Source organism: Carassius auratus, unplaced genomic scaffold (assembly GCF_003368295.1).
Source record: "Carassius auratus strain Wakin unplaced genomic scaffold, ASM336829v1 scaf_tig00214183_4049273_7079891, whole genome shotgun sequence".
Classification (NCBI taxonomy): domain Eukaryota; kingdom Metazoa; phylum Chordata; class Actinopteri; order Cypriniformes; family Cyprinidae; genus Carassius; species Carassius auratus.
This window is the reverse complement of record NW_020527547.1, coordinates 1,348,567-1,364,651: the sequence shown is the minus strand read 5'-3', so window position 1 is coordinate 1,364,651 and position 16,085 is coordinate 1,348,567. Positions and strand designations below refer to the sequence as shown.

Here is a 16,085-nt window from a genome sequence, read left to right as displayed (position 1 = left end):
TTATTTTCTTACTAAACTGTTGTCTAACATTTGATTAAAACATATCGAGTAAAGTTTAAAGAAAAAAAGCTACAATTGTCAAGTTAATTAATATATATACGAAAAAAAATGAATAACTGAAAGCCGGTCTGGGACCGTGGACGGGAACTGCTTATTTGAGTGGCGCGTGGCTGAGATTTCTCATTCCATTCAAAGCGTTCTGCAATCTCTACACCGTAATTCCACTCCGGAATTTTTTTTACAATATTTTTTCAATTTCCGCCCCCTGCTCACTAGCCAGAGAAACCCGGTCCAATCCATCCTCAAGAGTTTCAAAAACTGCTTTTGAAATTCTCACAATTCCATTTATGTTTGCTAGAAAAATGCATGAATCTAGACATAAAAGAGTAGGTACATAATGTTGTGCGATTAATTTATGTTCTTATTTAATGGTCATCTGAGTGAATACAATTACAATGTCTCTAATCCAGTTTTTAATTTCTCCATGCTCATTTGGATGATAGAAGTGCATGGGTATCAAAATAGCATGGCCTGTAATCTAATGATATTCGGATTACTAACTTGGAATACATCCATTATTCCAATTAGATTTACACAAGAAAGATTAATTTCTCTGGATTTTAGTCTTCTCAGTACTCATTTAAAATGGTGATTTTTCTCCCTCGATCAGAACTTCAGGCCATTCTTAAACCTGACAAATAAGGACTGGGAGACATATCTCAGATTATCAATGTACACAACATTACAATAATATCCATTAAACATCAATAATGAGTGCTATAACATCCAAATTAAGAGGAGTTCATTAGTACTAAGAGCAATAGACTACAACTGAAGCCTCCTGTCCTTGCTTAGATTGCTAGCCATAAGCTTTAAAATTGAGTTTCAATCTTGGCATATGGTTGGATGCACATGCTGCCCCAAGCTCCTTTAATATTCTACATTACCCTGTCATTTTATCACCACAGGACAGTCAATACAACAGAGAGAAAATTATGCTTAACATGATCCTGTCCATCATAGCTTCCAAAAAGAACAGGGAACAGAAGAACAGAACTACACAACCAATTATGAATATTTACCTACTGTTTTAGTGAAAAACTGGATGATGCATGGCTGCAGATCACAATAAATGGCATTTCCTGAAACCTTGCAACCCCAGTAAGGTAGCCTATTTGTTTCACTTGAGAAAATGTCATTAGATGAGAAACGGGTTCAACTTGTGCCCACCAGGACTTCACATTTACTACAAAAAGGTGATATTTGGAAGTCTAGTTTAAATGAGTTCGTTTGCAGCATGCTGCCTGTTTGAGTCATACTGAATAAACCAGTATACAAGGAGTTAGGACTGTAACTGAAGCAGTTAAGAGTGGTCAATACTCAAAGTATTAAAATATAATGACTTCCATACATTTTGCGAGGGATTACACATTTCTGAAGCATTTTGGGACACTCCATGTTATTTAAGCCAAGGGTTTAATACTTTTAATTCTTTCTTGAAACCAGGATAAAATAAATACAATTTAAATCAATGGGTAATATACTTTTTTTATTTTTTTTTATTTCTTTAACAGATGATGCATTCATGACAGAATCCAACAAAAAGTAAAGCAAATTTCTTTACTGGACAGCTCCTTGTAGTCACCCCTATGTCTAAACCCACTTTATATAACACATACAGAATCAACAAACTATGATTAAAAAGAAAAACAATAATCATTGTTATTTGGGAACTTCTAAGTGTACACACACACACACACACAGAGAGTCTCCCTCACAGAACCAACAGTTTATCTTGCTTGCAACAAAACACACACACACACACACACACAATAAACTGCACATAAAAGACAGTAGTAACTAAAAATAAATCCATCTTAATAGCAAAACATGACTGCAAACTTAGTCATCCCCAAATACAGAGATATTTTGAAGACAAAGAAAAAGTTTACCCAGCAATTGTGTAGTGCTTCTGGATAAACACAAAGCATTGTCTTAAAAGAGATTTTAGGAGACTTAAATTACTGAGGAAAGACCGGAGAGAGCTTTAACAATACAGAAAAAAATAAATAAACATTTTAACCACAAGCATTCACACAACGGTTTGTGTGAATACAAAGCCAGTGACCCATTGTCCAATTATTAAGACTAAATTAAAATCAGCAGTTTTCAACTGTAGTAAACACACCCTTCCTACTACTGGATGGATGAGGAATTCAGGCTGGTCTAGAACTCTGAGGTCTTCTGCGCATGTTGCTTGACCTCATGAGGGGGAAAAAACATTTAGGATAAACTGTAGGCAATACAGTTATAATTGAGAACAACACCAGCACATGTGAAATCATAATCAAATCGTGTGTTTTTATATTTTGTTTGTTGTATTTTAGAAGAGAGACTACCCTTAACTGAGAGTAACTGTAATATTTGAAGGATTGCATGAGGGATAAAGAAGGGTGTTGGGAATGGACAAAATAATGAAGAAAAATTCCTTGGGATTCAGTCAGTCTGAGGGAAATGCAAGTCAGTGAGGGTTCTTTCTCTGACTGGTCCAATCAAGTTTCAGTCACCCAAATGATGCCTGGGAACTGCAGTTTCCCCCCACTTCAGTTCTTCAGCACCAACTCATAGCACAGGTACACAAACTGACACACCTCTGGTGCTCTGCATCTTATTGACAGCTGCGGAAAGAAACAGAGAAATGGAGATTAGAATAAATTACAGAGACATGGGCAAATACCAAACATCAATTTCACAAAATTATTAAGAACTGAAGATTTTGAGGGCATGCTTAGAAAATTGAGAAACTGCAAAGCGAAGAAAATGAATGTGAGAAAAACTAATAAATACTAGTAATGCTGAAAGTCTGCCAACACACTGATATAAATCTCCTTCCCTCTGCCAAGAGCAACCACACAAACACAAAATTACAAACACTGCCATGAAGACCAAAACAAGCTTCAACTTTATGACTACCGCTTCCAGTGTTTGCCTTATTATTAGCTGAGGAAGTCATAAGATTCATTTCAAGTCTGAAAGCACAACAGTACTTTTATCCAAGCATATATATCGTATATATGTATCATATAAATGTATAGTACACCACTGTTCAAATATTTGTGGTCAGTAAGGACAGCAAGTAAAGTTACAGTAAAGGCATTTATAATGTTATAAATATTTATATTTCAAATAAATGCTGTTCTTTTGAACCTCAAAGAAACTTGCATAATGGTTTTTGCAAAAATATTAAGATGCACAACTGTTTGCAACATTGATGTTTCTTCAGCACCTAATGAGCATATTAGAATGATTTCTGCAGGATCACGTGACACTGAAGACTGGAGTAACGTCTGTAGAAAATTCCGCTTTTCCATCACAGGAATAAATTACATTTTAAAATATGTTAAATAGTAAACAGTTTTTTTAGACTGTAACATTTCACAATATTACCGTTTTATTGTATTTTGGATCTAATAAATGCAGCCTTGGTGAGCATTAGATACTCATTTCAAAAAAATCTTCCCAACCCCAAACATTTGGATGGTGTTGAATGTTTCTGCCTTTAGCCCTTTTTGAGAAACAGTTTCAACTAACCACCTGTAGTCATTCATAAGCAGCTGTGTTTACTTGCTGCGAGCCACATAAAAAGCTGCTCCTCCTAAAAGGATCTCATATGGCACTAACAGAGTAATAGACAAATAAATGCAGACTAATGTCAGAGGAGCCACTGTGCTTGGAGAGGTCGACATGAGAGGAGACCTCTATCTACTGCAGCACCTGCTTCCTCTTTTGTCAAGTGAGCGCTGCAGCAGACTTGAGGCTTCTCACGGAGCAATCATACACAGGATAATCAGAAAGCCTGTGGGTACTGTGCAATACGACATCGTGAGTGCGAAAGGGAAAGAGAGGGGCATGAGGGAGAGGATGTATATCCAAGAGTTTTCTCTGGGCTTTTATGAGATCACCCTGCAGCTTTCCACAGCAATTGTGAGGCTCCCACAAGTCCAAAGAAAGATTTGTGTCTACACACACAAAGTTTGAGATTCCTAACACTGTGTCCACTAAAGATGATGGAACGTTTCCAATGACAAGTATTTGAATATATTTATTTCAAGGTAGAAAAGCTTTATAATAGAATAGAATCACAGTCAATCAGACTATATTGGTGTATTCAATTTACATATACTGATTTATATGTACGTATATGAGTTACTGACCCCAGAGTTACTGAATGGTATTATGTATTAAAATGATAAAAGTTTTAAACACTTATTTAAAAAAAATAATATGCAATACACTGTATACAGATTTAAAAAAGCAAAAGATCAATATTCAGTTTAGGGAACAGTGTAAAGTGCTCATTAAAGATCATTTAACTCCTCACCAGTAAGATTTAGACTTATGTTGAGAACATCTAAGAATGAGTTGGCATGTCCTTATCAAATGCAGGCCTACTCCACTTCAAGCTTTCATTAGTTGTTAGATTTGGAGGATTTTAGTCTTAGCTTCATGCAGAATTTGGTGGGTGCACAAACATAGACGTGATGACATTGGTGCTGACTTGCGTTGTGGCATCAGTTTCCTCTATGCAGAGGCGTTTTATTAACAGTTGCATTGTTCTATAATTTGACTCGAGAGATGAAGTGAGAGATAAAGAAAGAGAGAGATAGTGCACAGGTGGGTGGTGAGCATGAATGGTGTGACTCTAAGACTCTAAGAGATATAACAGTGGGTTGCAACAATGGGGCAGAATGTAATCAGAAACAGATGAGATGGTGGGATGACAGGAAGACTAGAAACAGCAGGGTGCTGCACAAAGGCTTGTGGGGAAATGCTTTAACAGATCCCTGCCATCAGAAGCTCGCAGCATTTAAAGGGGAACCGGGCCATGCCATTGGACGCCTGATTGCTATAGGGACAACGAACAGTGACAAATTGTAGAGCTTTGTAGCTAATGGAAACATTGCCAGATATTTAGAAAAAAAACAACATAACAGTTCACAGTATAGCCACATTTTTCTGCCCTTTCAGACAGATACTGTTTATATACTACAACAACAGCCAGGAACAAAACAACTATGATACATGGAGTGTGTGCGCCTGAGTGGTGAATAACAGGTCTCTTAAAGTGGCTATTACGATGTGAGCCAAGAGATGGAAGATTAACAGACCTATACAGATGTGTTGTGTGTCAGCGTTTCCTACAGAAATGGTGCCCTGTGTAGCTTATAACTTACATCTTAAGTATGCAAGTCAATTCTAGGTCCAGTACACTTGAGATCTAAGAGAAGAAATGGTTCCCTACAATTGTGTTTGAAGCATGATTCATGTGGGAAATGTGAAAGGGAACATGAGGGAGAAGAAACATACACTCCAGATTAGGATGAGTGATAATGGCAAATCCCTTAAACCAAACGGAGGAAGGACTGAAAGGAGGATTGACATCTTTCTTGACAATCTTCTTTCCCTATCATCACCCACACAGGATTTGCCAAACACTCTTTCTCTCTGAACACAATAGCTCGGTCTCCAACCTAGCACGCATTCAGCTTTCCCCATTGATCGGTTTCTTCTCTCTCACAGGGACACAAACACACAGATCTTTCTCCAGCATGATTCATTATGAAATAACAGGAGAGCCGTTGTGTGAAACACACTCTGTCACATGTAGCCGTGTGTATGTGTGTTCGAGTGGCACTTTGTTAGTGCCTTCACATCTCTGTAAAAGCCACTACAACATCGTTCATGTCTCTTTGTTTCCATTTACCGTGTAGTTGGGGTTGCCGGTCTGTATGCGCATTTCTGCCAGCACCCAGATGCCGTTTGTGAGTTTGACAGACTGGTACAGCATGTCCTGCCCCTCCACTGTTCTCTTGGCAATGGTGAAGATATTACTGCCTTGCAGCTTGTTGCTGGCCACGTCTGTGAGAGAGAAGTTACTCATTAACAAAACTCAGACATACATTACAGTTTTTCTGAATTAAAACTGAACCTGATTGAGTCTCCATGGCAACCTGCAAATTACTTACACATTGACATACGAACCATTCAGTAATTAGTCTGATTTAAAAGAAAAGTTTGCTCAAAAGACAACAAATTTTCAACTTCATGTTGTTTAAATTCTACTATTGTCGTTCTTCCATGAATCAAAAAACTTAGGTGGAATGTCTAAGATTCACCAATTCACTGAAAAGAACCATCTCCCAACATTATTTTGTGAATCAGATTTGACTAGTGACTACCATTCAAAAGTTTGTGTTAGGTCAATTATTACATTTAAAGTAAAGTAAAGTAAAGACTTTTACATTCACCTAGGAAGCGTTTGATCACTTTTTTTCAGAATTATTTTATAAACTGAAAATTCAAAACAGCATTTATATTAAACATTTTTTGTAATGTTAGAAATGTCAAATTAATTGCTTCCTGAATAAAAAACAAACAAAAAAACTCTTACTGATGAAGTACACACAGCAAAGTTGTGTTGTGTCTTTACAGTCTATATATTATTTTGTGCTGCTCTGACTTACTTTCTCATCATATTAAATTAATTGCAAGCTAAAATCTTTGCTAACAATGAAATATTTTGCTATAGAACAGGAAATTTATATATAACAATGCAGCAAACACCTATATTAAAAACCAAACCATTTTGAGAGTCAAAATAAGAGTACCGAAGACACCCACTGTGCATTCATTAGCAATATCAACAAGAGTGTGTGCGCGCGTGTTCATGCCTGTGTGATTCACTATTATTTTATGCAAACCTGCTTCGAGTTAATTACACCCAGACATGCCACCAGATCAGCACTGCTCTTCAGAGACAAACCTCAACAGGACAGTGTGTTCTTTTGTAAGTCTGAGAGTGTGACAGTCAATATAATCCAAAGCATTGATAAAGGTAGAGCACTTTCCTCCATCCCATCTTTGCCTATTTGTTTCATTATCTTCATTTCATTCATGCCCATCAACCTCCACACACTTTACCCAATTCACTCATGCACAGCACATATTTATTCCTCTCACCTGAGTTGAGGTGGATATCTTTGATTTGGAAATGTGCCTCGTTTTCATTTGGAATGTCTTTCCAGGTGGCCAGGAACACCTGTCGATCTGAGAAGCAGAGGGACGGAAGGAGTTAATGAGAGAAGACACCAGTGGGGGAAAAAAAGAAGATTGATGTTCTACTGTATCTGAAACAGAAGGTTGTCTTGCTGCTAGACAGATGTTTTTGAATAAAGGCACCCCACAACAAGGACACTTTTAGACTGGTTTTTCAAGCACCATATTGTCTTGTCTAAAGATTTACAACAACATCTCTTGTGCACATAAGTCAAAACTTCAAAAATAAAACCCTAACAACACACAAAAAATAAGAACAAAAACAAAATAAAAATAAATCAAGGATGGACGCAAGGCTTATGTCCGAGGTGAACATAAATTCACACTCACCCATCTTTCCATCCTCTACAAAGAGCAGGCTGAGGGGATACTGGCAGCTGAAGTAGAACACGTCAATGTTATTTTTCACAGCTACCTGCAACATCGAAAAAGAGAGAGGGAAACACATTAGGACTGTGATTTAAGACATTGTGGCTGAGGACAAGGCTCTCAAACCAGTTTTTTAAAAGAATGGCATTCACACACACACACACACACACACACACACACACACACACACACACATGATGATAGCAGGGAAATATGGTCCTTTGATAACCTCTTTCTTTGACCTTTTGCTTCTCACTCTCTCTCGCTCTATTCTTTTGTTTAAGATCCTCTGTGGCTTTGTAAAGGTTGGGTTCAGCTTCTGTGCGTGGAGTTCATGTTTGCACGCCAGTATGTGAACTTCAAACATGCACAAATGCCTCAAAGGCAGTGCTTCACTAAGAGGATGGACGATGCCCACTGACAGTTTGAGAAAACAGAGTGAGTGTATCTGTCTTGGATAATCAGACTCAAAAACACCCATCCTAGTGAATCAGATATATCATATATTACTGATTGTCTATATTATTGTTATTGTATAAATGTAAAAAGTTGGTTTCTTGCCCCAAAAAACAACAATTAATTTTTGCATTGGAATGAATTTAAAAAATCAGCAAGAAAAAAAAAAAAAAATCCAAAAAAAGTGCTTAAAACAAATACAACCCATCATTAATAAGTTTTTCCATTTTGTGCATTTGTAAGTTTTCAGCTGAAAAAAAAAATATTTTGTTTTCATCCGATTATGGCTGTAAATCTTTTGCGAGCATGAGGAACTGAAAAGCACCCAGGGGAGCTTTTCTGAAAGCTGACAGCATGTGCACAGCATCCATCAGAACAGAGACTACACAGCCTCAGAGAGGGACAGACAGTCCCACACACACATCCAGATGTGCTACACTCCACTTCTGAATAATTCATCCAGCCAAACTGCTCTGAGCTGCACATACCGACTTCATCCCTCCCTTACTTGTCTAACTGCAGTTAGAAATACTATATTGAACCACCAGGCAAAATAATATGAAGAAAGACTGTACTGATGAAATCAGATGTGAAATCAGAAATCAATCAACCTTTTGTGTAATTGTCAAGAATTAAACCAAAACATCATGTATTACGATCTGTATCTCTTCTGTTAAGATTTATCAACAGTATTACTGGCCTTGTGAATGACAATGAGTCAAGCTACAGAAGAAGAAAAAAAAACTTATTTTGGTCTATGAGTAACATTCACTTCATGTGATGCCACTTCAATAAATAAATGATCTATTATTGGCAGCCACGTGTGAAATTAATAATGCCACAAGCCTCTCTGGGACTGAAATTATCAGCCGTTGTAATCCATGCCTGCAAAAAATGCATGGTAAGCTAAAGCACGTCCAGATCAAATGCACGTGCTGAAGATTTGAGCTGCCTGCTATCCAGACATGTTGTTACATCAATCCTGGAAAAATAGAGATGAAATTTATGTTACCTCCTGTGATTCACAGTGATTAACAATGTTCTCCCTAAGCTGCGTGCATGGGTGGATGCATGCTTCTTACAACGCAACCACACAGAAGAAAAAGTGGCAAACCACTGTCGCGTTAGTGTCAATATGGAGTTAGAACAGGGTTGACAGGTTTCATAGTAAGAGAATGATGTGTGCCAATTCATTTGTTATAGAAATCAAATTAATGGTTGTGGACAAAATATCTCAACACATGAGCCAATGCAAATGTAATGACATGTGAAATAAAATGTCATCATGCTTTAAAGTTTAAGTGGTGGAAATAGCAGATGATAAGCACAGTACAGTAACAAAACTCCAAGACATTTACAGTCGCAGAGTGTGCAAACCCTACTTCAAGGGGATGTTTAGGAAACTACTTCAGAATTCATGTTTAGCTTACAGATATTAGTTCAAATGCTTCACTTTGTTTTTATATTATATTATAATATTAAATATAATTGTTTTTCTTTTATTATTATTTCATATTATATTATTATAAAGAATTAACTGTTCTGCAGTTTTATATGAAAAAAATAAAATAAAGAATTTTTTGGGTAACATCACTGTAAAAAATAATTTTCACAGGTAACCTAAAATGTGCAGAATTTAGTTACACCAAGGGTAAAATAAAAAATAAATAGCACATTAAAAGTTAAAAGTTGTGCACTTTTCTGTGTGTGCGCTGTACAGGTCAGGTATAAAGAATATTTTTGCTCAGGTGGCTGAAATGTCCTCCCAATAGAGAAAAGTTTTTCTCAGCAAGATAAAAACAATTAGAGAAAACACTGCTGACAAATCCTAGAATTATTATCATACAGCTCTCTTAGACACTAAAACCCCTGCTGATGACTTCAACGAAAGGCACAGAAAATGAGGAGTTGAAAATGAAAGAGACACATTTATGATTAATCATTTAATCTAACATATGCATTCTGAACACAACACTCACTAATCTAATCTCTCTCCAGGAAAGCTCAATGCTCGCACTTAATTAGAAAATGCCATTAGATGAAGCCTGTAGGGCTCTATAAAACCTTAAGACTGAAGCACAATCTTCTATTAATCTCCTATTAATCTGCTCTGAGAGAGAAGAAAAGAGAAAACCCTCCTTCCTATATTTTTGAATTTGCTTCACCCAAACCAAAACCCTCCCTGAAGCTCAACACAATCTTCTCCCGGTTTAATTACTACCAATTATTGATTGAACTAGTCCAGAATGCCTATGCCTTCCTATTGTAGTATGTGGGCTTTGTGGTATATTTCCCAATGCAGTCACTGGAGAGCAACGTGAATGAGTCCACTGAGAGATAATCAGGCACAACTAATTCAGACCTATTGCTGTACTGCTACAAACCTACAACCCTGATCAATAAAGGACAGAAACGGACATGGATGCAGTAGGAGGAGAGAAAGACAGAAAGGAGGAACCACTAATGATATAATGAATCTTTTTTTTTTTAACGGAAGCTCTTTTGAGCAGTTGCATCCATTGTTAACCACACACACTTAATGTCCCTACTGTCTCGGACTCCGAAGTGGCTTTTTTTGGCTACTAATGGCTACTTTTGGCTACTAATAATGCTCATCTGGGGCTTGCTTTATTGCTTAAAGTTGTCATGAACTGACTTTTCTGACTATTGTTCTCTAAGGTTGACTATCCAGAAATAGCAAATAATTTTAGCAAATTGGCTTCCATATAAGCTGTTTTTAGACTAGCAAGAAAGTTTTGAGTTCTGGAACTTACAGGATGATTTTATAGTATAGTCAAAAGAGATGACCCCTTTAACAGCACAACATTCATTTCATATTGCACATGAAATACAACGCTGCAGAAAGGCAGTGGCTATATTACCTGCAGATTGTTGAGAGGTTCCATCTTCATGACAGGGCCGCTCGTGCTGAGAGGGAGACTAACGTCAATGGTCTGATTGGGGCTCAGAGGAGTCAGAACCTGCAGAGGCCCAGCAGGGGCGAGACCAAAACTACAGAAAAACAGAGAAATGCAGCGTAAATGTAGGTAATTTAATTTGTATGCATATTCATGCCATATTCAGAGGTGAAACACCAGTCATAGTCAATTTCTTCTGCAATGAGCCACCTCTCAATATATCAGCCAAACACATTTTTCATACTCTAGCATTATTTTTGGTCATGGTGATATGTGACTGATTATATTTTGATGTGCTGTGCTGCAAAAGAGATCAAAATGTGTCATTAGACAAGTTTTGGTCAATGAGTTTGCCCTCCAAAATGGTTTTTGCCAAATATTTTTGGTTGCATCACCATTTAAGACATTGTAAGTCGCTTTGGATAAAAGCGTCTGCTAAATGATTAAATGTAAATGTAACCAATATTTGGCTCAGGAATTGAACATTTTTGTTTGTTCGCTTACAATCTGTACATTTAATGCAGATTTACAAACAGAGGGACCTAGGAACAAGAATATGACAGCATATCCCAATTGCATAGCAACACTCTGCGGCTGCCAGATTTGTGTGAGAAAGCAACGTTCTATAAATCAATACATACATAAGGATATGACCTGCTTGTTGCCCTTGTATTGTAAGATCGAAGTAGAATATTTTACAGCATTTTACTTTCAGGCTTTTCTAAACGAGAGGTAGTTTTCTATACAGAATACCTCAATTGACTTGATATTGATATTCTAAAGTCTCTTTAGAATATCAGCATGTCCTTAAATGATCCCACTGACTCACCTGTTCCTGTTGAACTGAATGGCAAAGTCAGTCATAACACTCATGGCTTTGTTGGTAAGAGTCAGATCCATCTGAATGATCCCACCGCGTCGGGCAAACGTCCCAGAAATCTCCAGCCCTTTACCCTTCATTGCCAGTAACCACACCTGAACCCACAGATAAAAAGGTTGAGCGTGTGGGGTTAAGAAAGATTCTCATTCTATGCGAGTTGCATTTCTAAGCCGTTTTTTTATATATATAATTAAAAATGTGCTCTGCATTCTGTTGGACTCCAGAGTCCACTATTGAACACCACAGCACATTTTATGTGCACACCCACTTAGAGTCCAGGAAACACTGCTGTTTTACAAATTGACTTAAAGCAGGGAACCTGCTTATAAAAGACTGCTGAAGACATAACCAAAGTTATTTATTAAGAGTATTGACTGATTCTATACTTACAGTTTTAGGAGCAACGTAGGATCCTGTTGGCATGCCAACACCTCCACCAAGGTCAAAAAGGTCTCCCAATCCACCTCCAACAGCAGGAGCAGCGCCGAGAGACGCAGGCATGGCTGCTGGGGCCGCCCCCAAACCGGCACCCATCTGAGCAGAGGCAGATGAGTATTACAAGCCATTACAACTGTTACAAGAACATCATGAAAAAGACAAGTGAACTAAGATAAAAACATGGAGGAGGAATTTAACAGCTCTTTGATTAATGAAGGCAAACCCCTCTGTTGATGCTAATACTCCTCCAATGAAGCACATTCATCAAATTCTGGGTGAACTTTGTTAAGAATCTTTCTCTAACTTACCGAAGGGCTTCCGCCAATGTCTCCTCCCAGCTGGGAAAAGAGAGAGGACAAAAAAAAAAATGAGTGTAAGGATCAGTAGGCAGGAAAGATGCAGATAATTATGAAGAGGCTGATGAAGGGGGAACAAGCTCAGTGGGTGAAAACAAGTCAATCAGCTGCCAAGGAAGTTGTTAGATGTACTATAAACGGTTTCTTTAGTCTTTAAGCTCAGCCAGGGTTGGGCAATATAAAGTGTCAATCGATAAAGATTCTGCTATTATTATATTAGTGTTTAATTTTACATTTGATTATTTTTTTTATTTTTTTTTATTAGTTGAATGCTATTGTTAAACAGATATAATGCAACTGGAAAAAAAGCTTGCTTTTAATAGCAAAAATGAAATAACAAAAATAACTTTAATGTGATATATAGAATTATTGTGGCAAAAAAAAAAAGTTTCTTATCGCCCGCCCCTACTTTCATCATACTAAACCTTCTGTATGAGATGTGCCTACTTTTGTGTCAACAACTACTGCTACGAACTCAAACACTGAAACAAAAAGGAATAAAGGTGCTCTTATGCTGATCTAAAACTAGTTTATGTTGGGCAGCAGGGACTACTCTATAAAGGGGAGAGAACACCCACACAGACCTCTCTCTCCCTATAATCAGAAGATGGTTGTGGAGACTGCACCTCTGTCCTCCCACCCGGCTGATACAGGAATGAGAAATGGATGAAAGAGGAAGAAATGAGGGGGAATGATGCTGGGGATTTCTTAAAGTCTATAAACATTCATGAACTTTACGGTTACTAAAAATATTTGACATAACTCCCAGAAAAATAACATGTGGTCGCAACAAGCCCAGGACTGTTTATACAAGAGATTTTACTGATGTCAACAACAGATGCAATGTAAATAAAAATGTTGGGGCTGTAAATGTACAAGGTAGACTGCAGTAGACAATGAGTACATCGAGTACAGAGAGTACATCCCATACACATACCAACAGATCCCCAGGTTAGAATAATAAAATGGCATGATATGAAAGTGTCTGCTTCCTCTTTCGCTTAGTTTAATTACCGTATCTGAGTCATCGCCCATCTGCAAGTGTAGCAAAAGGATAAAAAAAGATAAAAAGAAAGAACCAAGAGTCAAAAAAGGGAAAGAGAAGACCAGAGGGGAAATGCAGGCAAGGAAAGTTAACTGTAATTATGCAAGACCATCTGTGATTTCTCAGACACAATAACACTGGTTAAGGGACTTTGGATGTGTTTTTAAGGAGGAGGGGGCTGATCCGGGAACAGAATCCACTTAGATTATCTCAATTTATTGAAGTAGGTCTGGATCCTTTCCAGGTCAACACGAACTCAAAATAAATATCCTACAATATGTGCAAGCAGACACACATTACCAGAAGGCATGCATGCATACCCACACACAGATTGTTAACAGAACAGATGGGTATAATCATTCTAGTAATTACACTGTTTCTATAAATTAATCTAATTTCACCACTGAGGGCTGATTATGTTTGTAGCAAAGTGAGAGGCGGCAGGAGAAAAACATACCAGACTATCCAGACCTCCTCCCAGTAGGTCCATGGCTCCCATCTGCATAGACGGCTGCACTGAAGGGACAGTGGCAGTGGGTGGGGCCAGATCCAGGTTCAGCAGGTCACCTAGGAGATCACCTTGTGATGGAATGACAGCAGGTGGAGCTTCAGAAGGTCCAGACTGGCCAACATCAGAGCTCTCGGCACTTTCCCCACTGAGAGAGAGAAATTATCAAATTATAATAAAAAAATAAAAAAAGTTCTATATATACACACACACACACACACACACACACACACGCATACATACACGCGCACACAGACATATATATGTAAACAGAAACTCACGAGCCAGCACGAGCCGGAATTCTCTTGTGCTGAACACCACGGCTGCCCTCCACAAAAGCACTGGGAGGTTTGTGGTAGACTGAGGCCAGAGTACCAATGTGGCAGATAAGCTCTTCCAGCAGGGTGGGCTCAATCAGGTCCGTCTCCTCTGATATCAGAGGTTTCTCGGCCAGCACTACCTCTTTTGCCGCCACAGGGTCTGTGGAGAGCAGACGCCAGTAGATGTAGCCACGGTCACGCAAGTCAGGATTATCAGAATCCTACAAAATGTAAAAAGAGAGAAAAATACAGGAAAAGTAAGAACCCAATAGAGAACCTAAGGGATCAATACACTATTTATGATGTGAGAGTATATCATCTTGGAGGAAGAAAAAGAAATTGAGGTGAATGGTTCTATCCACAAAAACTAATCTGAAGGACAGAGTCTTGTGTAAATAATGCAAAACTCCGATAAGATCAAGTGGTATGCCAGCAACACTCAGAGCAAAACAGCGGTGAGAGAATTAGATCTTGAGGCCATAAAACGACACCTGGGATAAAGGAGGACATTTGGTATTCTGACAGAACCCTGGCGGCGAGTACAGCCTGAGACACTGAACCTCAAAGTTAATAATGACAAGATTCAATCTCTGATCCCAGTCTGACAGTACAAGCTCACAGCTTCTCTGAATATGAATGAATATTAACACAGACATATACATGCTCCCTAGCGGATGCACACAAACATTAATCTAGTCAGTAATCAACATTAACACTAACGTACATAAAAACAAAGTAAATCATATTAAAGCAGTTTAATCCAAATCTACTGAAGAGACATGAGTGATTGCTTCACAAGACTGGGTATTGACCACTGATCTATATATATGACTGGATCGCTCATCGCGTTCTAAGATGCCAACAGGCAGTGAAGCCACCGGAAGTGTTCGATCCGCCATCTTACTAATCCCTACCAGCAGAGAGCACCATTGAGTTACATTCAAACCGCTGTCCTAAAATCACTCAATTTGAAGCAAATCATTCAAACCGGACTCGTTTTTATGTTACGTGTATGTTAAATAATGATTACTTCAGATGTTATCTGCAGTGTTTACGGTCTTTTGCGGCAGGATAAGCGATACATTTAAACCGTTAAGCTGGGTGTGTCTGCTGCGCACTCACGACAGAGGTAACTTAACTGATCAAACACAAAAAATGGCTTATTTCTTTATCAACATAATTATTTAGGAATTATTAAACATGAACGTATTAGTATCAGAAATTGATATGAATATATTACAATGAATAATACAATTATGTTGTTAATATTGCTCTATTCATGAAAAGCTTAACTTACTATCTTGGAAATAAAGCTTTATAAAGTTTATGTCTTTAAATCCATACTGTATATAGTCAATTATTTATCTGAATAAATTCAGATTTCAGAATGAGCAGTTTGTAGTTTGTTATATATGTTGAGGTCGTGTCTGTCTGATGTTTATTGTGTTCATGATGCTCACTACTGTAATTAACATAGCTTTTTAATAAGTAGGGGAAATTCGCGACATAAAAAATAACCGTTTACATGCCTAGGGTGTTTGCATTGTAATGATGTACAGAAATACTTCAAATTTATAAATTCTGACTTGTTGGGTGATGTTTTCTAACTAAAATCATACAATTTCCTATTAATTCAATGGAACGTTTTTGCACACTAGGGATTACCAATATGGCGGCGC

The 16,085-nt window shown here is 37.8% G+C and overlaps 1 protein-coding gene across 4 annotated transcripts in view; it reads right to left on the bottom strand.

Moving 5' to 3' along the window:
* Positions 1-1,530: 1,530 nt before the first annotated feature.
* Positions 1,531-16,085, bottom strand: part of LOC113091338 (AP-1 complex subunit beta-1-like) — a 28,529-nt gene continuing 13,974 nt past the window's right edge. For 2 of the 4 annotated variants that reach the window (XM_026256789.1, XM_026256787.1), the window contains exons 13-23: positions 14,368-14,627; positions 14,036-14,234; positions 13,548-13,568; positions 12,486-12,515; positions 12,130-12,273; positions 11,689-11,834; positions 10,824-10,953; positions 7,447-7,531; positions 7,021-7,107; positions 5,765-5,919; positions 1,531-2,678 (exon numbers count right to left, since the gene is read on the bottom strand). In XM_026256789.1, the coding sequence (XP_026112574.1) occupies positions 2,604-2,678; positions 5,765-5,919; positions 7,021-7,107; positions 7,447-7,531; positions 10,824-10,953; positions 11,689-11,834; positions 12,130-12,273; positions 12,486-12,515; positions 13,548-13,568; positions 14,036-14,234; positions 14,368-14,627 (1,332 nt within the window). In that variant the 3' untranslated portion in view covers positions 1,531-2,603. Of the gene's footprint in view, positions 2,679-5,764; positions 5,920-7,020; positions 7,108-7,446; positions 7,532-10,823; positions 10,954-11,688; positions 11,835-12,129; positions 12,274-12,485; positions 12,516-13,117; positions 13,178-13,547; positions 13,569-14,035; positions 14,235-14,367; positions 14,628-16,085 lie in introns of all 4 variants that reach the window. The other 2 variants (XM_026256790.1, XM_026256788.1) reach the window with 2 other exon arrangements.